This window comes from Cyprinus carpio, chromosome A11 (genome assembly GCF_018340385.1).
Source record: "Cyprinus carpio isolate SPL01 chromosome A11, ASM1834038v1, whole genome shotgun sequence".
Taxonomy (NCBI): Eukaryota; Metazoa; Chordata; class Actinopteri; order Cypriniformes; family Cyprinidae; genus Cyprinus; species Cyprinus carpio.
Window position 1 is genome coordinate 23,562,341 of NC_056582.1, and position 24,146 is coordinate 23,586,486.

The following is a 24,146-nucleotide window of genomic DNA, read 5'->3' on the forward strand; positions in this document are numbered from 1 at the left end:
AGAAAGAAAGAAAGAAGGAAGGAAGGGGGAGGGAAAGAGTGTCTCCTCGCATGGCTGCATATTTTCTCTCGTCGCTTGCCAAAGAATCTCACCGATGTTCTCACTGGGAAACACTGCCTGACTTTCTGTTTCACTCACTCTCTCACTCTCTCTCTCTTTGTGTTCCTGCTCTTTCTGTCCCAATTAGACTGCTCTCTGAACTGGAATCTGCTGGGGAAGCACGCCATCCATGAAGTGAACAACATCACCTACACTCATTTGTCTTGTGACAGCCAGGCGGCTGTGGTGGTCCACTGGATGGCCAGCCCTCTCGGTAGGTTTCTTCTCCGCTGTGTTTGTGAAACTATTTTAAAACACCCGACATTTCAATTTCTGTCCCAGTGGAGTCCCAATGGGGTGGGATTATCTTTTAGTAGATAAGGGATGGGCCTATCTCATATCAAACAATTTACAAAACCATTTAAAAACAACAACACAAAAATTGCATTTAGAAGTAGTTAACAACAGTAATACAAATGAAAAATTTGTCTAAAAAAAGACATGACGTAATCACAAATCACAAACATTATTATCAAGCAGATTCACATAAATTGCAACCAAGAATTCTGTATTAGTTGCATTTAGTTTAATTTTGTAAGATAATAAAGAAGGGTATGCATATGTGTGTGTATGTATGTATGTATGTGTATGTATATCAAACTAATTACACTAAATGCAAATAACATATGCAAAAATTAAAAAAAAAAGTGTGTGTGTATATGCATGTATGTATGAATGTTTATGTTTTTGCATATTTATTAATACATATATATATTTAATTTTTGCACTTAGTTGCATTTAGTATAATTTGTTAGATTATATATTTATATATTAATATATATATTTTTTGCATTTTATTTTCTGTTTCTACTTTTTTTGCTTATTTAGTAGTTGCATTTAGTGTGAATTTGTCTAATAAAGACTGATAATTTATGTTTCTTTGGATATATTTGTTTTCATTTTTGTACTTATTAGTTGCATTTAGTGTCATGTTAGATTTTATATAAATATTAATATATATTTTTTGCATTTTTATATTGTATTTTAAATGTTTTCGCTTTTTTCTTATTGGTTGCATTTACTGTAATTTCTTATATAAATATAAAATCAAAAAACAACATATATTTTTCATTTTTCATATATATAATATATATATTTCTGTCTATATATTTATCACTTTTTTGCTTATTTAGTGTGAATTTATCTAATAAAGACTGATAATTTATGTTTCTTAGCATTTTTTTTTTCATTTTTGCACTTATTAGTTGCATTTAGTGTCATAAGTTAGATTTTATATAAATATTAATATATATTTTTTGCATTTTTATATTGTATTAAATTTTTGTCGCTTTTTCCTTATTGGTTGCATTTACTATAATTTCTTAGATTATTATATATTTATATATCAACATATATTTGTTATTTTGCAGTTTTTTATTTATTTTTTTATATATTTCTGTCTATATATTTATCACTTTTTTGCTTATTTAGTGTGAATTTGTCTTATAATAAAGACTGATAATATATATGTTTGCATGTGTGTGTATATATATATATATATTGCATTTTTGCCAATATGTTTTAATTTTTAATAAGAAAAAAAACTTTTTAGATGCATTTTAGTTGCATTTAGTGTCAATTTGATATGATGCGACAAAAAACAAGCATCTTGTCACAAAAAAATTTATTCTTAATGGCAAATTTGACCAACTGAAAACTTACTTATTTTAGTCCGTTACTTCTCTCGACTGAAATCAATAACCATTGGTGTTTCAGTCGATGGAAAAGATTGTGTCCCCAAAACAGTCCTAAAACAGAGATTTCAGACTGCGTGTCTGCACTTTCCATTAGCGTGCACGAACCCATAACAAAGCACATTTTAAAGTGCATGTGTGTTGCACGGGTGGTTGCACATGAGGGTGATTTATCTCAGTCCATCTCCAGCCTGGAGAGAATGGAACAGGAGCTCAAAGAAAGGCTGTTCAAAGAGAGTTCCTGCTCTTCCTGATCAAAGCTGCAGGTTCCCTCCTCCCGGGACGTATTATTCTTCAGCCCTGACAGTCCTATGGATCCGTCCAAGAGACATTGCATAGCAGCGCTGTGATTTTTGTCCTGTGAGGAATGTGTGCGTGTGTGGCTGAGAGAAAGACGGGGATGTCCCTCACTTCCGTCTGCCAGGGCGCTATTGAACTTGGTAATGCGAGCTTTCGGTTGACGAGTGGGACAATGTGGCCTGTTGTTCGCTCGAGGTTAATCCTTTTGACTGGGGCAGGACTTGACACAGCTCAGGTGTATATTAAAGAAACTCAAAGAAGAAAGCCTTGGGTGTGGGGCCTTTTCCTCATGCACTGAGCTTAAAGGGACAGTCCACCCAAAAAATGAAAATGCATCATTTATTCACCCTCAAAGATATTTTGGAAGGTCTTAGAGATGCTGTTTTGCATGCAATGAAAGCATATTATGACCAGCAACTTCCAAAAAGAAAAAAAAAATATCCCAAAAGGCCAAAATTTAAATCTTTTTACATGTAGTCCTTCACAAATCTCATTTGCACTGCTGCATATTCCGTTATCGTATGACATTTTTCTTCACAAAAAACGTCCTCTTCATCAGTTCTCACATCTCGAACTTGACTTTTTTCATTCAGTTATGTGACAAACCCGAAGCAATATCATTTGGTTTCTGACAACAAACCTTGAATGATGCATGCGCATGTTTCCTATTTAAAATGATCATGTGGCTTCATAATTGTGTAGTTACATTTGTGTCTTTTAATGCAATCAAATATGCTGTGTTTGAGAGCAAAACTGATATTTTATACTATTTTATATACATAAATATGCATAAAGAAAATCTAAATAAAACACAAAAAAGATTATTAAATATTTTGTTTGTAACCAATATTAAAGAACCATGAACATGCAAATGTGTTTTTTAATTATTGAAATATAAACTTTGCAGAAGGTGCTTCAAGTGCAGATGTTAGGTCCAATGGATTCAGGTGATCCCTGATCTAGATTAATATTATTTAGAAATATAATTTTTTGTTTTTATATGTTTGATCATGAAATGAAAATTTATATTTTAATAATGATGCACCAAAATGAGTTTTTGTAGAGATACAGATTCATTTAGCCAAAAATACACCTGAAAACCAAAAATAATGTTTCAGTTAATTAATCAAATTTAATAATAATCAATTTTATTTATGCATTTAAATTTTAAGTTAATTTTTTAAAAAAACATTAAAAAAAATATTATAATTTTTTTTTAATTGATCAAGTGTTTATATAAACTTTTTTTCATGATATAATTATGTTTTACTCCAATTTGTTGTTGAAAAATAAATTTTTTTACTTTGCATATAATAAAAACTTGTTTCATGACATATTTATTCAAACATACATTAAACAATGAATGTTTAGTGAAGTTTTTTCACACATCAACTGAAAACATCATAGTGCATCACTAGAAATTACATTAACCTGAATAAACTATTTTTCATTATTAGTTCATAATACCTAATGCATTAACTTGATTACTTAAAGCAGCCCTCTACAAGAGCCGATAAAAAGCAAGGAAAACGAGAGACGCACAACCAGTTCCACATCTTTTTTCCACCTTCACTGGTGTTTTTGAAGGTTGTGTGTGACGGGGCGGCTCTCTCTTGATGCTATCTGTAGGATGGTGGAGGTGTGGAGTTACACCCGTCCCATCAGGCCGCTCCCCGCCGCGGTAATCGGAACCACACGGAATGTGTGCGGGAGCCTTTTCTTCTCCCCTCTTCCCTCTGCAACTGATAAGACAGAAATCTAATTAAAAGGGAGGCAGGCTGGCACACTTTGAAGGGCACGGGAATGCTCCGCTGGCACGCACGCTCCCGTCCGCTCTGTCTTCAGAGGTGCTAGTAAAAAAAAGAAACCGAGGGAAAGAAAGCAAGGTTAAAAAAGGAGGAAAAATGGTGCATGCTTTAAAAGTTCTGTGCACATCCCACACATCTGAAATTGCAAACTTTGACCCTAATTACATTTACATTCTTGAGCCATTAAACCTTGACTAACATTTAAAATCAGCTCCAAAAAATAAAAAAATGAAATGCAAACGTGTTCCTTTTAATGCTTTTTAGGATGTGATTTATTCTAAAAATGTGACCTGCATCAGTTAACTGAGAATCTTAAAGGTACAGTTGCAAAACAACCTGTTTATTCAGATCTGAAAGGGTGAAAATGGCCATAAAAAGCTACATTTTGGGGCAAGAAAATCTGACTAACATAAAAAAAAATAAAAAAAAGTAATCTTTTAATGCTTTTTAGGTTGTGATCTGTTCGATAAGCATGAATTTCACCGGTTATCTGAGAATCTTAAAGGTACAGTAGCAAAAACAACCTGTTTATTCAGATCAGAAAGAGTGAAAAATGGCCATTAAAAGCTATAGTTACATTTTTGAGCCAATAAACTTTGACCGACATAAGTCCAAAAAAAGAGGCAATTTTAATGCCTTTTAGGATGTGGTTTATTCTAAAAATGTGAACTGCATCAGTTAATAGAATCTAAAAGGTATAGTAGCAATAACAACCTGTTTATTCAGATCTGAAATGGCCTTAAAAAGCTACATTTACATTTTTAGGGCAATAAACCTTGACTAATATTAAAAAGTGGCTCCAGGAAAAAATAAAATGCAAAAAAAAAATTGTCCTTTTTGATGCTTTTTAGTTTGTGACCTATTCTATAAATGTGAATTGCATCAGATAACTGAGGATCAGAAAGGGTGGAATATGGCCATAAGAAGATATATTGACCAAAAAACATTGTCTAACGTTATAAATCGACTAAAAATGCAAAAATATGAATTGCATCAGTTATCAAAGAATTAATGCTACAGTTGCAAAAACAACCTACTGTATTTAATCAGATCAGAAGGATGAAGAATTTCCATAAAAGGCTACATTTAAATTTTTGAGCCGGTAAACTTCGACAAACTCCCAAGATGAAATGGAAAAATATGTTCCATTCAATGCCTTTTAGGATGTGATGCATTCTATAATTTCTTTTGGTACAATGCAAACATGAATTGGTTGATAATTCATGCATTTTCAAAGCCATCAGTTGCACAGGTGTGCTGCAGTCATCTGGATTTATATCATCTAATCCCCTTTAATTCATGCTAGGTATTGAGCATGTGAAGGGATTCAGAGTGTATCTGGAGGACAAGAATCCCGAGGGAAAGCAGTGCCAGCACATGATCCTGAAGGATCCGCGACAGCTTAACTTCTCTTACAAAACCGTTGTAAGTATAATATGCTTTAGATTAGACACGCAATTTAGTGGAAATGAATTTTTATGTTCATATTCATCTGTTTGGCACCCTTTCGTGTTTTTCCAACAGAGGATGAGCTCACAGCCCTTCGCTGGTCTCGCCTTTGAGACGGACTACATGGTCAGAATCGTACCGTTTCCCACGTTCCTGAACGACAGCTTCTTTCCGCCATCTTTTCTGCGCACTAACAGTGAGTGTTAAGCCTGAAACGATACTGTAAAAAACATGTTTATGGCTTTATTTTGTCCTACTTTTAGAAAAAAATATATAGTTAAATATTTAATATTATTATTCAATATTTATAAATATTAATGCCATTATTAAAAATATTCTGGAACACAAAATGACAAATTACTTATTTTTTACTATTAGTTATTGTTTTATATTCTAACTTAATGGATATTTAAAGTTTAAAATTACTTTAATAATTGCTTCTTCCTGACATTTTTTTGCGCAGAAGTAAACGTACTCTACAAAAAAAAAAAAAAAAAGTTTTTCTGGCCATTTCTTTAAGGCTTTTGGAAAAAAAAATATTTGTATTTATTTAACATTAATGTGGTCTTTATAAAAAAAAAATATTTATAATTATAATTAAAATCATTAAAACATATCCTGTTATAAAAAATGACAAATTTATAATTAAATGTTTAAAATGGGATTATAAATATAATTTATTTTGTAATTAATTTTTAATATTTATCGTTTTTTTTATTACTATGATTTATAATATTTATAAAAAAAAATTCTTTTAGGTTTTTATATATATTTTTAATCATAATTTAATAATCTGGTCCACAAAATGACAAATGTATAATTAAATGTTTATAATTCATTATAAATTTAATTAAAATACTTATAAAATAATGATCATTTATTTGTTCATTTTATAATGTATAATTCATTGTTGTTGTTATTATTAGACATTTATATTTTTCATTAATTTTTTTTTATAAATATTTATAATTAAAATAATTGATAAAATATTAATTTTTTTTTTATTTTTTTTTTTTTTACAATCACTTAGTGTCATATTCTAACTTAATAGATGTTTAAAATGTTTAAAATTGGAAAAATTGTGCAAAAACAAAAGGAAGTAATTTCTCTGCCTTGTTCCTTGCGTTCTCACAGGTTGTGAAGTGCTTCTTGGCCCAGATAACCTCGTCTGCAAACCATGTGAGTTCTTTAGAGAGAGAAAAAGATGTCAAATCCAATTCATCTGTTTTTGTTAGTCAAGCTGTGAAACGGCCTAAACAGGATCTCAAATGAAACCGAAACCAACCGTGCTGCTCTTTCTCTTTCTTCCCTGACAGTCTGGAAGCCCAAGACGCTGAATGTTTCTCAGCTCGGATCTAATTTGCATGTTGTGTTTGACCACGCCCCTTCCACGTTCGGCTTCACCATCTACTACCTGTACTACAAGCTCAGACAGGAGGGGCCCTTCAGACTCAAACGCTGCAAACCTGTGAGCAGTTTACAGTAATTGCATTGGAAAAATCCTAGCTCAAATTCATAAACATTTACATTCATAATTCACAGCCTCTCATGTCATTTGGAGGAGTGTTTCCTAATGATTTGCATGTTTGCGTCATCGGGTAACCCTGATTGTTTGCATGTTCTGTTAGCTTTGCACACACACGGTTTTTCTAGCTGGAAGTGAGATGTTCAGGGTTAATGCTCTTCCCAGACAGCTGGAATAATATATAGTCTTGTCCTCTGAATCACAGCTCTGGGAAACGGACGTGTTCTGCTCCTTTCCACGCTTTGGTTGTGTTGGAGACGGAAATGTAAAGAGCAGAGAACTTTTACAGCAGCACTTAGAAACTGTGCTGGGTGTTAGAAGACGGCTATCTGTCTTTCTTTTTTTGCAAAGGACATGTATTTTTGGTTCTGGACTAACTGTCTTCAGGGGATAGTTTAGCTGAAAATGGATATTCTGTCATGATTTACTCATTCAGATGCATTTGACTCTCTTTCTTCTATGGGAAGTGTGCTCATGCTGCTCTTCTCCGTATGGAGAAGTTAAGTCGAATTGGGACGGATGCTGTTAGTCTAAAACAAAAATATCAATAATGTAAAGAAATGGAAGCCCAAGATGTATTTTGAAGACGTATGACAAGAATATAAATGAGTGATGATATCATTATTATTAATAAATGTATTATTTATTAATGTGTTTATTTATTTATCTAATAATAAATAATACTAGTAATAGAAATCGAGAAAACACATTACAAATAAAATGTATAATATAAAAATGTATATTCTAATAATAATAATAACAATAATAGTAATTATTATTATTAATTAATTTTAATAATTATTTCTATTTTAATTATTATTACTATGACTATAAGTAGTAGTACTTATTAATTATTATTTATTAATAATAATGTAAATAATTATTATCAATGCAATAAATGATTAAATGTGTATTCATTATATATTATTTTTATAATTATTCTGATGATGATTATTATAATTAATAATAATAATTATATTAAATAAAAAAAACTACTGGTAATAATAATTGAGAATATCACATTACAAATAAATTGTATAATAATTATAAAAATAAATGTCCTAATGATAATATTAATATTTTTATGTAATAATAATTACTTTCAATAATTATTTATATTTTGCTAAATTATTATTATTACTATTATTATTATAAGTAGTAGTTATTAATGAATATTTATTAATAATAATGTCAATAATTATTATTGACGCAATTCATTATTAAATATGTATTAATAATGTATTATTTTCATATGTATTATAATTAGCATAATTAATAAAAAAATATTATATTAAATATTAATAAATACTAATAATAGTATTTGAGAAAATAAATTTTGAAAGTAAATTATTTATTTTATTTCAAATAAAATAAATAATAATAATAATAATAATAACTGACACAGTAAATTGCAAATTAACAACAGAAAGATAAATGACGCTCAATGTTTAAATGTGCACTTTTATGGTGTTTTTTGTAATTTTTTTGAGTTCTCTCTGAAAGGCTTTGGCTGAAGCTAAGTCTTTATTCTCTTGGAATCATGATGTTGGGATTGATTTCATTTAGAGGTTTTATTATTTCAACACCAGCATGAGGTGTTTCATATTTGTGTCATTTTGGAACACGACCTGGTTCTTTTGAACCATGTTATTCTCATCTTCTTCCTGTTAGAGGGTGCAAAAGCATTGTCCTGGCTTTTTTCAGAAGAGCGCAGTGGTCATATCGGTGGCCGGCTCGGGCGGCATTGTTTGTAGCGATAATAGAAAGAGGTGAAATATGAGTTGAGCGACGCCACCAACGGGGGATTCCAGAGTTCAGACGCTCTGTGGATCTCTGTGAGATCATTGATATCGATTCACTTTCCCACCTCAGGCTTCTGAGTAACTGAGTGCAATAGAAACCCTGTTATAAAGCGGATAGCTCCGGTCCTTGATTCTGATTGGTTGAGCCAAGTTTGAAGCTGTTCTAAATTACTCTACAATGTAACATACACCTTTGTTTACTTCTGTGTGTTGCTCGGCAACCACTTTGTTGCAACCACAACTGTTTCTGAGGAACTACATTGTTTGGTGGAAGAATACTGTTTTATTTAATATCATTACACTTTATTTGTTTTATTTTGTGAAACCTTACTATGTATGTGGAATAGCCGTTTTATAAAAGCAATAAGCCCCAAGAAGCCGTGGTTTACAGTGAATTTATCACAGCTTAGGGGGTTTTAGTCATTCTGCTTCGTGTCGTGCCTAACAGCGCCCCTTAGCTGTTATAAATTCACTGTAAACCACGGCTTCTTGGGGCTTTATTTTAACGTAGAGCATATGTAAACATAAACTGCAAGTTTGGATCCTTGTGTTTGAATGTTGACCTTAATGAAAAGAAACAGGGTGAACAGTTAAACTGTTTGTTTAGCTTTTTCCAGCCTTGTTCTTAAAGTAATGGCACTTTAAGGTGTTTATCAGAAAGAAAATTCAATGCTGATATGTCTATGAATGTCATTTTCATTTTATAAAAATGTCCTCACCCTCAGGCCATCCAAGATTAGGATGAGTTTGTTTCTTCATCAGGTTTGGAGAAATGTAAAACACAACCATTGTCTCATCAATACATTAACCGAAGTAAATGAGTGCCGTCAAAAATAGATATGTCAGCTTTTGTCTTTTCAAGACATTAACCGATGGACTGGAGTGGTGTAGATTATTGTGATGTTTTTATCAGCTGTTTGGACTCTCATTCTGATGGCACCCATTCACTGCAGAGCATCCATTGCTGAGACACTAATGCAATGCTACATAAAATGCATTACACATTTGTAATAATGTCTCTGTTTTTCTTGCAGGAGGTAAATGGCCCCAAAACTACATGTGTTTTACAAGACGTCACTCCAGGAACTTACGCAATAGAGGTTTGAGCGTTGCTCATTTCATACGCGATTAATTGGGTTTTATTTAACAATTTAACAACAAATCTGCTTTGTTATTCCTGCAGCTTCGAGATGACAACAACACGACCAGAAAACAGACGCAGTACCACGTGAGCCAAGGTAAAAAGACTTAGACGTGTTATGTTTAGTGAATGTTTAGCGTCTGTATTTGCACTGATCAGATGTTGTTTGTGTTTGCTGCAGTGCATTCTCCGTGGGCCGGACCGATCCGCGCCATGGCCATCACCGTCCCGCTGGTCATCATGTCGGCCTTCGCCACTCTCTTCACCGTCATGTGTCGCAAGAAGCAGCAAGGTGCGTGTCCGTCATTAGCGAGGCTCGGGTTTCCTCGTGAACTCTCTTTTGTCTGGTATCTGTAAGCCGATCTCTGTAATCTGACGGCGTTTATGAGGATTAATGCGCGATGGAATCTCAGCGTTTGCGCTCACGCCGTTCTGCTGCAGCTCTGCTCGTTCCTCACAAAATAAACTCCTGTTAGTTTGTGTGTAATGCATCTTACAGAAGCAAAAAGGTGTTCAGTTTCCAACGTTTTGGGAAGATTTCCCTCACAGAACCTCATAGAATACCTTGGTTTCTACGGTTACGGTTTTAACTGTGAAATCCTCAATTCTAGGGTCACCGCTACAATTCTAGGGTTGCCATGGCGTTCCTGTGTGGTTGCTAAGGGGTTCTGAGTGTCTTATTACACGTTGCTAGGGTGTTGTTAGGGCACTGCCAGTTAGTTAAGAATTTTTTTGGTTGCTTAGTGGCACAAAAATTCTATTCTGGTCTCTAAATCAGTATTATTTTAGTATCATCGAGATGCTAATATAGTTTTCATTTATATTTTGAAATCATTTTTATTTTTGTATTTAGTTTTTGTCATTTTATTAGTTTTTATTAGTTATATATTTAAGTTTTTATTTAGTTATTTTAGTAAATTAAATTGAACTAAATGAAGATGAGAAATGTTGCTTTGGCAACTAGCTGAATTTTTTTTTAAATACTTTAATATTTTAGTTAACATTTATTTTATTTCAAGTAAAGTATTTTTAAAGGTATTAGTTTTAGTAAACTATCTTAAATAATTTCTTTATATTTTTTACAGTTTTTATTTCAGGTAATGTTTATTTTATTTCAATTAATGAAAATGTTTTTTTGGTTTTACTTTTAGTCAGCTAGCTGAAATAAAATAAGTTTAAGATTTTTTGTATTTTATTTTATTTCAGTGAATGTTTATTTATTTATTTTTTTAATGGATTTAGTATGAGTCAACTAGCTGAAATAAAATCGGTTACTTTTTTAAAAGTTTAGTTTATTTCAGTTAACATTTATTTTATTTCAAGGTACACATTTTTTAAAGGTGTTATTTTGTCAGCTAGCCGAAATAATTTTTTTTAAATGTACTTTTTTAAATTTCATTTAATGTTTATTTTATATAAAATAATGAAAATGTTTAAAAAGTTTTTTAAATATTTTAATTTTATTTCAAGTAACAAAAATTATTTTTTTAATGGTTTAAGTTAACTGCTGAAATAAAATAATTTATTTTACAAGTTTTTTTTTTTTTTATATATTTTATTGTGTAATTATTTATTTATTTATTTATTTTAATGGTTTTAACCAAACTGTTACATGTCAAGTAATGGAAATGTTTTACAATACAATACAATATTACAATAACCCTGCTATAGATGCATTTAGCCTTTAGCCTGCGTTTATAACTGGTATTTTAAACTAAAATATGGTTGCCATGTTATATTTTTGTGAAGGTGGATTGTGGGGGTGATGTAAGACAAAAACATCTGTTTCTCTAACATGGACAAATTAGGCTTTACTTTCAGTTCTTACAGTGCTCTAAAAGGAGCTCTCATCATATGGAAACAATAAATGTGCTTTTTTTCCACACGCTACAAATCTCATTTGATCCTGGTCTCTGATCTGAATTCCTCTGCAGAGAACATCTACTCCCACCTGGACGAGGAGAGCCCGGAGTCTTCATCTCAGACCACGGCGCTGAGCGCAGACAGACCCTGGCCCAGACCAAGATCTTCATCTGTTACTCCAGCAGAGACTGTCCCAAACACCTCGCCGTCATCCAGAGCTTCGCCTTCTTCCTGCAGGACTTCTGCGGCTGTGAGGTCGGGCTGCGTTTAAAATCAAATACACTACCATTAAACTGATCGAAAGTGACAGTAAAGACATTTAGAATGTTTAGAATGTTCTCTTCATCAAAGAATCCTGAGAGATAGAATGTATCACAGCAGAGCAGCATCATAGAATGATTCCTGAAGATCATGTGACACTGAAGACTGGAGTAATGATGCTGAAAATTCAGCTTTACATCACAGAAATAAATTGCATTTTAAAATATATTCAAACAGAAAACAGTTATTATAAATTGTAATAATATTTCACAATTTTACTGTATTTTTGATCAAACAAATGACGTCCTCTAGTGTCAGAAGAAAGTTGAAGACTGTTCGATCGCCCAAATCACTCCTCAGATCGTAATCCAGATGTCCACATGAAATAAGCAAGGCTGTAGAGTTTAGTAGAGATGCTATGACATGTCCCTAACCAATATCAGCAACTACTAAATCGTCTCTAGCAATAATTTTAGTCAAACAATTAAATCTCTGTTGTCTGCCGTTATGTCCCCACCAATGCCAAAATCAAACCTACACCCTTGGACATAAGAATTTAATTCATTTAATTTCCTAATATTTGTTTCTGTGCATGAATCATCAGTGATTGTTATTCCAAAGAAAACAACATTAGTTAACTACATTAGTTATCATAAACTAACAATAATAAATACCTCTACAGTCTTCATTAATATTAGTTATGTTAATTTCAACATTTACGAGTACATTTTAAAAATCTTTTTTTTTTTTTGTATCTTTAACATTAGTTTAATGCACAGTGAATTAACTTGAACAAATTCAACGAACTATTGTTTATTTATTAACTAACAAGCTTTCTCAGAGGTTTTCCACCAAAATAAAAGTTCGGCAGTTAATTGTTTGAAAGCAAAGAAATTAAGACAGCCATAAATATTATTATTGTAATTTTACTGTTGTTTTGTAAAATTTAAATTATTGATATTAAATATTTGTTTTCTATTATACAGTATTGTATTATTATTACAGTATTATTGCAGTAATACGTTTCTTGATTTGTTTATTTATTTTTTTAAATAATGAACAAAATAAAATATTTTGATTTTGATTATTAATATAATTTAATTTAATTATAATTATTTTTGAATACTTGTTTTGTATCTTACAGTACAATAGTATTATTGCAGGAGTAATATTTATTTATTGATTAGTTATTTTTTATTTTATATAACAATACAATTTGTATCTATTATGATTATTAAATACTTTTTAATTTTTTTAAAAGTAAAGAAAATATATATTTTTTTTATTGATTCGTTTTTTAATATTATAAATAAAATATTTTGAATGTTAATAATAATAATCATAATTTTTTTATATAGTAAAATAGTTTTAAATGTGACTCTGTGTGTCTGTGTCTGTGTCTGTGTCTGTGTGTGTGTCTGTGTGTCTGTGTGTGTGTGTGTCTGTGTGTCTGTGTGCCTGTGTGTGTGTGTGTGTCTGTGTCTGTGTGTGTGTGTGTGTCTGTGTCTGTGTCTGTGTCTGTGTCTGTGTGTCTGTGTGTCTGTGTGTCTGTGTGTCTGTGTGCCTGTGTGTCTGTGTGCCTGTGTGTGTTTGTGTCTGTGTCTGTGTCTGTGTCTGTGTCTGTGTGTGTGTCTGTCTGAGTGTGTGTGTGTGTGTGTGTGTGTGTGTGTGTGTGTGTGTGTGTGTGTGTGTGTGTGTGTGTCTGTGTGTGTTTATGTCTGTGTCTGTGTCTGTGTGTGTGTCTGTGTGTGTGTGTGTGTTTATGAAAGACATTATGAGAGTGTTTGTGTGTCTGTGTGTGTGTGTCTGTGTCTGTGTGTGTGTGTGTGTCTGTGTCTGTGTCTGTGTCTGTGTCTGTGTGGTGTGTCTGTGTGTGTGTGTCTGTGTGTCTGTGTGTCTGTGTGTGTGTGTGTCTGTGTCTGTCTGTGTGTCTGTCTGTGTGTGTGTGTGTGTGTCTGTGTGTGTGTGTGTCTGTGTGTGTGTGTGTGTGTGTGTGTGTGTTCATTGTGCGTGCATGTGTGTGTGTCGTGTGTGTGTGTGTGTGTGTGTGTGTCTGTGTGCGTGCATGTGTGTGTCTGTGTGTGTCTGTGTCTCTGTGTCTGTGTGTGTGTCTGTGTGTCTGTGAGTCTGTGTGTGTGCGTGTGTGTGTGTGTGTGTGTGCTCAGGTGGCGCTGGATCTCTGGGAGCACCTGGAGATCTGTAAGGAGGGTCAGATGTCGTGGCTCAGCCGGCGTATCGACGAGGCCCACTTCATCATCACCGTCTGCTCCAAAGGCCTGAAGTATTTCGTGGAGAAAAGACATCGTAAGGGCAAGGCCACGTCGAAGGAGAACAACCGAGAACCGACCGCATCCGACTCCACCGGAAACAGGGACCTGTTCATCGTCGCCACGGCGATGATCGCAGAAAAAATCAAAGAGGTGCATCAAAAGTCCTCGGACCTCTCGCGCTTCATGTCGGTGTACTTCGACTACTCTCACGAGAGCGACGTACCGACTTCTCTCAGCCTGGCGCCCAAATACAAACTCATGGACCAGCTTCCCCTGCTCTTCGCCCGGCTCCACTCTCGCCAGCTCAGCCTGACCGACCGCGAGCCGCAGCCGCCCAACGTCAGCAAACGCAACTACTTCCGCAGCAAATCTGGCCGCTCGCTGTACGTGGCCATCTGTAACATGCACCAGCACATCGAGCAGGAGCCCGACTGGTTCGAGAAGCAGCTCATGCCGCCGCCCAGTAAACGCCTCCCTCCTCCAGAGAAGCTGGACTCGGGGCTCGTCCTGAACGAGGTGAAGCTCAAACACCCCTCGGAGAGCGACTGTCCCGTGAGGAGCAACGTCCTGATGCTGCCGCCGACGCCGAGGCTGGGGCTCTCGCTGAGTCTGTCGCAGGAGGATCTCGGGGAGGGTTCGTCCGGTCAGGATGTGGGTTCGTCCCGGCCGGACGGATCGGTCAGTCCGGTGGAGATGCCCAGAGACTCGGGGATCTACGACTCGTCCGTCCCGTCCTCAGAGCTCTCCATCCCGCTGATGGACGGACTCTCACCGGACCACGACAACTCGTCTCTGGCCGACAGCGTGTCCTCCTCCTCAGGACTTAGTATGAATTTAATATATTTAGCATATATAAATATATCATTTAATTTTAGGGTAATAATTCCCTTTAATATATATATATGTGTGTGTGACCCTGGAGCACAAAACCAGTCGTAAGGGTCAATTTCGAAATTCGAATGTGAAATTTATACATTATCTGAAAGCTAAATAAATCATAATTTGTTAGGAGGACAATATTTGGCCGAGATACAACTATTTGAAAATCTGGAATCTGAGGGTGGAAAAAAATCTAAATACTGAGAAAATCATCTTTAAAGTTGTCCAAATGAATTCTTAACAATGCATATTACTAATCAAAAATTAAGTTTTGATATATTTACGGTAGAAAATTTACAAAATATCTTCATTGAACATGATCTTTACTTAATATACTAATGATTTTTGGCATGAAGGAAAAATCTATAATTTTGACCCATACAATGTATTTTTGGTTATTGCTACAAATATACCCCAGAGACTTAAGACTGGTTTTGTGCTCCAGGGTCACATATTAGTATTGTAAGTTAATCTGTGAAATAAACCAATTCTATTTTACAGTTCATTAGTACTATTGCGATTTATAAATTTAGATTAATTTACTTTTCTAATTTAAATAAAATAAATAAATAAAATAAATATATTTAGAATATAATAATGATAATAATAATTATTTTATTGTACAGTGTAGCAGTAATATTGTATATTTTTACTATATGTATTACATACATATTTTATATATTTACATTCGTAATTTCTATTATAAATTAAATGATTATGTAAAATATTATAAAAAGTATAAATTTCTTAATACTATTAAATTAATTATTTTTTAATAAAAATTAATAATTGTTAATATTAAATACTTGTTTTTTATTTGACAATACAGTAGTATTACTGCAATAGTAATTTATTTTTTATTAATTAGTTACATTTTATAATTTAAATAAAATTAAAATATGATAATAATAATAAATACTATTTTTTTTAAAGTACGGTATTATGATTGCAATTGTAATATTTTTATTAATTACATTTTTTACATGTACTGTAAAGTTTAAATTACTATTTACTATTATTTATTTTATTAAACACTCATTGTTTATTTTAAAGTACTGTAGTATGATTTAAAAAATAATTTCATTTCTTTATTGATTAGTTTAATTTTATAGTTTTATATAATATATATTTTTTAAAATTGATAGTAAATATAATAGTAGTAAAAATAATAATTATTAATAAATCTTATTCATGATTGCAATAGTAATATATTTCTTTATTGCTAAATTTGATTAAATTTAAATTTTATCACTTGACTAATTACTTTCATTATTATTAGAATATACTGCGAGAAATTTTTTTTTGACCTAGTGTGTGTGTTTGTGTTTGTAGGTGATGAGGAGCCCCCTGCTGTCAGCTCTCTGCACTGCGCCGCTCCAACAATATGTAAAGCAGAACTCCATCACAACATCCATCAGAGTGAAGGACTCATAGCGGCTGCCTCCACCTAGTGGCCTTCAGCAGTAATTGCATCGCCACTTTAATTCCTGTACTTAACCACTGACTTGGACCAGCTGCCATCCCTCATCAGGGAAAATCTTTCACAAGTTGGAAGGGATTGAACATTGAGGTGTCTAAAAACTGCAGGCACGTGTTTTGTCAAGGCGCTTTTTAACCAAAGTGGTTGTGTACTTAGTATGCAGCCGTGTCTGTGGTGTTACAGCTGTGTGTGTTACTACAAAATCCAGACCTTCTTGCCTTAAAAGTGCCATGAAGCTGTGGACATGAGTCGTTTTAACATGGAATTTCACTTTTATTTATTGCATTAACGTGCTTCGGTTGTGTGGGATAACGTGTGTAGATGTGCACTTTGTGTTTTTCACATTAGCCTGTTCGGAGGTAACGCTCGATTTTAGAAGCATATCAAGAGCTTTTTAATGATTTTAGGCCTTAGTTTGTTTTAAATGGATCTTAAAAAAAGTTTCAAACATGTTGACAGCAGCATAAACAGATAAGAGTAGGTCTAATGTTTGTTTATGACAAAGGGAAGCACAAGCTAAAAAACTGAGATGTGCCGGATTGTTAACTTTATGAGTTTAATTTGTGTACTTTGTTTATCCAGGTTTTGTACAGTTTTTTTTTTTTAGAATATTAGAAGTGATTTCTACATTATATAAACTTTGTACTGTTTTATAGTACTCTTAATGTAGGAGATATGACTTAATAAAACTAAGATTTATATGCATTGTGAGTTATTTGTGGAATTTCCTGTATTTGAAACGTGTAAGGCAAAAATATGCTTAAAATCACAAGATTTCTTATGGTTTACGCTGTAAATATATAGCAACAGTGCAGATTTTTGTGTGCTAAAATATGCATATAAAAATAAATAACGAAGAAGTGACTAAAATCTGTAGACGTGACATTTTAAGTGATTAATATTAAATATATAAACATTTATTTTAAGCTAAAAATATGCATATAAAATATATTTTTTAATTAAGAGGTGTTTAAAAACTCCAGTGACATCTCAAGTGAGTTTAATGACATATATTCAGTTTTTTTTATATGCCTAAAATCTGCGTATGAAAATTCATAAATGTATATATTAAAATAAATGTATGCAACACATATTTATAAAATGAATCATATGTAAATATGAATACATATGTACATGTAAATATTTCTTGAATGTATACATGTATGTGTGTATTTAAATATACATAAATACACACATACATATATTATGCAAACACAAACTTTTATTGTTCATGTGATTAATCAAGATTATTCAATTTACCAGCCCTAATTCTACACACATGCACATAAAATAAAAATAAATAAAAAGAAAATATTACACAGAATAAAAAGGAAAACTCCTGATATTTGTAGTGATTTAGATTTGCATATATTCAGATTTTTTGTATGCTAGGAAATGTTTATAATATTACAAGTAATGAGGTGATTAAAAGTGATTTTTGTTTTCAGGTGGAGATTATTTTGCGTGCTAGAAATATACATATAAAATCATATATATATAAAATATTACAAGCCATGAAGCGCTGATTAAAAACTCCACACTGAGATTTTAAGTTATATATATTTGCATATATGCAGATTTTTTGTGACATAAATATTTAACTAAAAAAAAAAAAATTGATGAAGAGGTGATTAAAAACTCCACAATGACTTTTAAAGTGATGTATACTTGTATTTATTGTCTTTTATTGAACTCTGGTGAACTCTGGAACAACAGTGAGGTGAAAAACTTTTAGGAAGAGTCCTTTTCCTCTTCTAATTTTCTTTTCAAACCCTGCAAAATCCGCAAAACTCATAAATAAAAGAATTATACCAACTGGATAATTCTAGTACACAAAAAGTAGTTCTGTGTATTTTTGCGACTTTTGAGACCCCCTTCAGATAAGTGAGTGGTATTGACTGTCGTAAATATATTCACTGTTGTAATAACTCTTATGATAAAGCCTTATCATTTTATCATCTTATCATATTATCTTAGGCTGCTCTTATTATTGGTCTGCGCGTGTAAAGGCCAACTTTGATCACATTTGCTTTGATAACCAATCACATTACAGCCTTGACGTCATTGAATTTCTGTCAGAGTTGTGCGACAGCTGTTTGCGTAAACCATAGAATTTAGATTTTTTTTAATGCTCAAACAGAATTTAAATACAAACATTAATGGCATATATCAACTACCATACATATATTTTTCATGTTGATACACCATTTTAATAAAGCAAATTATATATATATTAATAAAGCAAATATATATATATATATATATATAGATATATATATATATATATATATAAAAATCAATAGTAATAGATGTTCATCACTCCTTCAACTTTCCACGGAAGTCCATGCTGATCTGCAAACTCCTGAACTGCTTCTAAATGGCTGATGTCAACCCCTTTACTGCAGCCAACAAGTTTGTGCATGGTTCATTTAGTCACAGTCACAAAACTAGTTATTTCAGGCAATTAATTTGATGACGAACAGAGTGTGTAACGTTACCTGCCAATAATGTGACTGCATCTTTATTGATTATTAATCACACCAGGTGTGTTCAGAAAGTCTTTCAGGCTGTCTTTGCTCTTTGAGTAGATGCTGTATATGTTGAAATCTCCTTCTCGATCCTTTGAGCCCTTTAATATATATATATATATATTATATATATATATATATATATATATATATATATAATATATATATATATATATGTATGTATAATTTATATGCCATGATAGCTTTTTATTTCTCTACACACACACACACACACACACACACACACACACATATATATATATGTATATATATGTATGTATTATATAAAGTTTTGTTTTTCATTTTAGTTTGTTTGTAGTAATTTTGTAAAATTTAAAAAATATATATTTAGCCTTAATTATTTTTATTTCAGTTTTAATTTTGATAATTTTAGTTCTTCAACATAAGCTTTTATTTTTATAACTGTGTTTTTCAGTTAGTTGCCAATTTATTTTTTAAGCTGACGTTTTCCATCTAATAATTGTTTTATTTCATTTCAGATTTATTTTAGTCTACAAAAATGGCTTTTAATAGTTTTAGTTTACAGTTGTAGCACTGGGCATTGTCTAAGTAAAGTTTTACAGATGCCTTGGTTTACCACAGATACGACAGTTAAACTTTGGTTGCTGTTAAAACATGTAAACAGAGAGCCACAGATGTCTGAATCTGTAAAATAATGTTACCTTGTGGTTTGCACGTAATGACCACTGATCTGCAATAACCTCCAGATTGTGAGGTTCCCTCTGTTAATGTTGAATATGCAGCCATAAAACTGGAAAACAAGTAAATATTAACCAGCTGCTCATCTTGAGCGAGTGAAAATTAAAGCCGTAGTAATCTGATAGGTTAACCTTTTCAGTCAAAAGTAAAGTATTTAAAGTTTTTTTGAATCGGCACACCTTGATGGACTCGGAAAGACTCTGTTTCAAAACACTTTTAGCTTATTTGAGCTCCTCAGTCCAAAGAATAATCCTTTTGTGCACATAAGACGCTAAAGGACATCAGAAGACCAACAAAGGGTTAACAAAAACTCCTGATGCCGAGTGCAAGGTCAAGGAATTTGTTTCCAAAGACAAAACAACAGGTCACTTCAGTTGCACAGCATGCACAAGTGGATCCTTTCTATCAAATATGAACACTTTCCTGCTGTTCAAACCAGCCTGAAGTGGATCTTCAGCTAAGCTCCACCCGGTCTTTACTGATCAGACTGGTTTGGATTGATAGTTTAAAGTGCTCAGAACCAGCTTAGACCATCTAAAGCCAAGAAGAAGTCTTTTTAAGCAGGAGATAATGTGGGCTGCTCAGTGTCGGGTCCTGAAGCATGCAGCTGGTCTGGTCATGTGACCTGAAAGATGATGTAAACACATCAGTGCAGCTGCAGTGAAGAACATGAGAATATGTTTTCGGTTTGATGAGTCAGTGAGTTGAACTCAAGCACGAGCGTCAGTCCCTCAGCAGGATGCAGAAACACGAGGAGCTCTTATGCAGCAGATAAACAGAGGTGTGTTAAACTGTCAGGATTGTATGGCTGTTAATGTCTCCACCCTCTTACTGATACACCCACCCAGATGATTTTGGCTTTGCTTTTGTTCCCACAGATTCACAACCTGCCAAGATGGTTTGCATTCTCACTCTTTTTGCATCCATTTTCTCAGCTTTTATTGTCACAGGAGACCATAATGACCATAATGTCATTAATGTGGCCAACTTTGCCATGGACGTCCATAATCGCATGAGTAGCTACCCTTATGCTTTTAAAGTGGTGGATATCTTATCAGACGCAGCTCAGGTAAGAGTCAAGATCATCATATAACCTACGTCTCCTTTCCTCTGATGTGTTTGATGGGATATTGTGTTTGTTGCAGCTCTATCCTCCTGCACGGGTTAAATACATGCTACAGATAAAAGCTGTGCAGACCGCCTGTGAGAATCACGCGAGTGTGAATCTGACAGACTGTGCTTTGCAGTCTAATGCAAAGGTGAGAAATAACATCTAATAATAATTAGATGAGAGTTCAGAGTTTGTATTCTTTATTGTGTTTTGTGAATATACTACTGTATATTTATTTCATGAAACCAGTGAAAAGCACTACATTTTCTGGTTAAGCACATATATTTTAGGCATATGCAATTTGCACCCAAGTGTAAATATTGTTAAATACTATTTGCATCTGTCTAATGAAATAAGATAAATTAAATTAAATATTTTGCATGTAAATTAATGCTAATATACACTATTTGCATTTTGTTCAATAAAATAAAAGTTTAAAATAATTAAATTAATTCATGTGTGATTGAATTTATAGAAATGTACATAAATAGATAATTTTTGCATTGTGGTTTTGTTAAATGTTAATATACGCTTTTTGCATTTTCTCCAGTGAAATAAAATATTTTGCATGTAAATGAATTAATGTGTAATTGAATCTAAAATATTTTTTGCATTGTATTTTTAGTTAAATGTGATAAAAATGATCTATACATAGATTTTTTTTTAAACTATGAAATTCTGGTTGTGCACAAATATTTTAAGCATATGCAATAATGCATCTCAGTGTCAACGTTATATGTACTATTTGCACGTTGTCCAATAAAAACAACAACAACAATATAAAATGAATAAATTAAATGAAATATTTTGCATGTAAACAAATTCATGTGTAACTGAATTTGTGAACTGATCGCTCATCAGTTTTTGCATGTGTTAAAAATTAATATGTAAATATACTTATGCATATCTTTCTTAACAACTACTGTGATTGGAGGTTGAGAGCTGTTAAATATTGTCATCATTTCTGATGTTTTCTTGTCTGTTTTCTCAGAACATGACCTGTTCCTTCACTGTTATTGCAGTGCCAGGAAACGATTATATCCCCAAACACCTGCTGTCAGATCACTGTGTCTGACTGGATCTGAGGATTACTATACAGATGCTTTCTAATGAATACATGCTTTATTTATGCATTAACATATATGGTATATTACATCAAAATAAAATCAGAGCCACTTGCTTTGGTCAGTCATCAATAACTTTTTAATTAACATTTTAACTTTTCCATATCACACCTAAATAATCACACTCATGTAACTCCAAGTATAATTTTCTGACTGCAGAGACCATATCAGGTTGTCATGGTGACAATACATCTCACGCTTACTTGTAAGGACTTATGAGTCTATTTTTGCTGTGCTAAACTTAGCAATAAACACGTAGAAAATGCACTATAAATATTTGTCAGTGCAATCTTTTTCAAAGAAGGCTTTTATAAAATAAATGTAATCTTGAATTCTAATGGTCGATTGCAGTTTCCATATCACAGCAAAACTAGTAATAGGCCTATAAAGTTGAAACATTATTTAAAAAGACAAGTAACCAGTCAGTAATTAAATGAGACCAAATTACAAGCAATAGCTCAAATGAATACAACAGAACAGAGATACAAATGAAATAAACAGTGCTTTCATTTTCCATATCAACAGTAATATCCAAATACAGAAATCGAATAATCTCTAAGCAGGGTATGGACATCATTTTTAATGTATTTATTTGTCAGTTCAAGCAATTCATTCTGTTTTAAATCTTATTTGGGTGATTTTAGGTACACTTGTAGCATGCGCATATATAACGATTTGAATTTTATTCTTCTCCTCTACTTTTTCTTTAATTTAAAATGTCAGCAGTTTGTTTAAAACTAGTGCTATAATAAACACTTTTGCATTAGGTTCATAACTCTGGAAATGTAAAAGCTAGAAACTTCATTTTGGTTGGATTTAATGTTTTGCTCATGGTTTATGATGCTGTATAGCATCTGAAGCACTAGAGGACGACACATAATCACTGTTTTTCTGTATGTGAAACATCCTGCTGTGATATTAAGTGTCATTGGATGAAAGGCTAATGCATTAAAAATAATTTAAAAATTAGGTTAGCGTACTATTGATCAAGTACAGCATCTCTGTAAGTTTTTAAGAACTATAGAACTTTTGACCTCATTATCTTTTGTTATAAGGAAGAAATAATGAATTATTAAAAAAATAAATAATTTAAAATCTTGCATTTTTGTAGTTGGTCACATAACCACAACTGAAGACATTTATGGAAAAAAATTGGCCAAATGTGCCAAATTGAAATTCAAGTGCAAAGTAAAGGAAAATGAAATTTAGTAAATAAAGTTTATATGTGTGTATTTCAGAATATTGAGGATTTCTTTCAATTAAAATACATGAAAGTAATTTTCAAAACATTATTTAATTACCAAGCAATTGGTTAAGTTGACTTGACGTTTCGAGAAGCTTAATTTCTCCCATCAATAGTTATGAATGATTTGTTATTTATAGTAATAATAGTTATTTTTAGATTGAATTGGCTGAATCCACTTATTGTTTGAACAAAAGAACTGCAGATTTTTATTTTTTTTTTTAGATTATTGTATAACTAGAAAAGGAGTGATATTAAAAGTGCCCAGACAGAAAGATCTGTGAACACAGTTACACTGGGAATGACTGTATTGAAGAGAAAAGCTATAAACATTCAAATCAGGTTTATTTGTATAGCACTTTTCACAATATATTGCTTCTAAGCAGCTTTACAGATAATTCTTGTTTCAGTGTTAAAACTATAAAGTATTCTGTAATAAGCCACAGATGAACTATCAAAGTAATGTCCGTATGGCTGTAATATATAACACATTATGGTTAGTTAAGATCATGTGTTCAGCTAAGTAGATACAACAAACATGTTAGACAACAGTTACAGCTTGTGCTTGTAATGATTACAATATAAGGATAATATGTGACCGTTTTGTATGTTGATCTAAGATTGGCGTCAATTTTTTGCCTTTGCAATTTTTGGTGTCACCAAAACAACCATCTCAACAATTGTAGATTTACACAATCTAAAATAAAACATTGTTTTCATATTGTTAAAATTCTGTGTAGCTTAAAGGGTTAGTTCACCCAAAAATGAAAATTCTGTCATTAATTACTCACCCTCGTGTTGTTCTAAACCTGTAAGACCTTCGTTCATCTTTGGAACACAATTTAAGAT

The 24,146-nt window shown here is 32.4% G+C and overlaps 2 protein-coding genes across 3 annotated transcripts in view; both read left to right on the forward strand.

Annotated features, from left to right (window-relative positions):
- LOC109050777 (interleukin-17 receptor D) overlaps window positions 1–17,276 on the forward strand; it is a 47,460-nt gene extending 30,184 nt beyond the window's left edge. The window contains 12 exon segments of the mRNA XM_042766892.1: window positions 188–313; window positions 5,208–5,326; window positions 5,426–5,546; window positions 6,485–6,529; window positions 6,667–6,818; window positions 9,712–9,777; window positions 9,861–9,915; window positions 10,000–10,110; window positions 11,753–11,839; window positions 11,842–11,936; window positions 14,108–15,038; window positions 16,424–17,276. Coding sequence (XP_042622826.1) covers window positions 188–313; window positions 5,208–5,326; window positions 5,426–5,546; window positions 6,485–6,529; window positions 6,667–6,818; window positions 9,712–9,777; window positions 9,861–9,915; window positions 10,000–10,110; window positions 11,753–11,839; window positions 11,842–11,936; window positions 14,108–15,038; window positions 16,424–16,542 — 2,027 coding nt within the window. The 3' untranslated portion in view covers window positions 16,543–17,276.
- A 2,973-nt stretch (window positions 17,277–20,249) lies between these two features.
- LOC109050776 (cystatin-F-like) lies at window positions 20,250–22,110 on the forward strand. 2 transcript variants are annotated; one of them, XM_042766893.1, is made up of 4 exons: window positions 20,250–20,600; window positions 20,755–20,888; window positions 20,965–21,078; window positions 21,922–22,110. In XM_042766893.1, the coding sequence occupies exons 1-4, from the start codon at window positions 20,582–20,584 to the stop codon at window positions 22,003–22,005; spliced, it is 351 nt and encodes a 116-aa protein (XP_042622827.1). In that variant the 5' UTR covers window positions 20,250–20,581; the 3' UTR covers window positions 22,006–22,110. The 2 variants fall into 2 exon arrangements, with proteins under 2 accessions (XP_042622827.1, XP_018923894.2); XM_019068349.2 differs by having other exon boundaries at window positions 20,295–20,600; window positions 20,698–20,888.
- Window positions 22,111–24,146: the final 2,036 nt, after the last annotated feature.

Coding starts and splice junctions, on each gene's coding strand:
- LOC109050776 (XM_019068349.2), top strand. Junction 20,889..20,964: donor TCTTATCAGACGCAGCTCAG/GTAAGAGTCAAG, acceptor TGTTTGTTGCAG/CTCTATCCTCCTGCACGGGT. Junction 21,079..21,921: donor CTTTGCAGTCTAATGCAAAG/GTGAGAAATAAC, acceptor CTGTTTTCTCAG/AACATGACCTGTTCCTTCAC.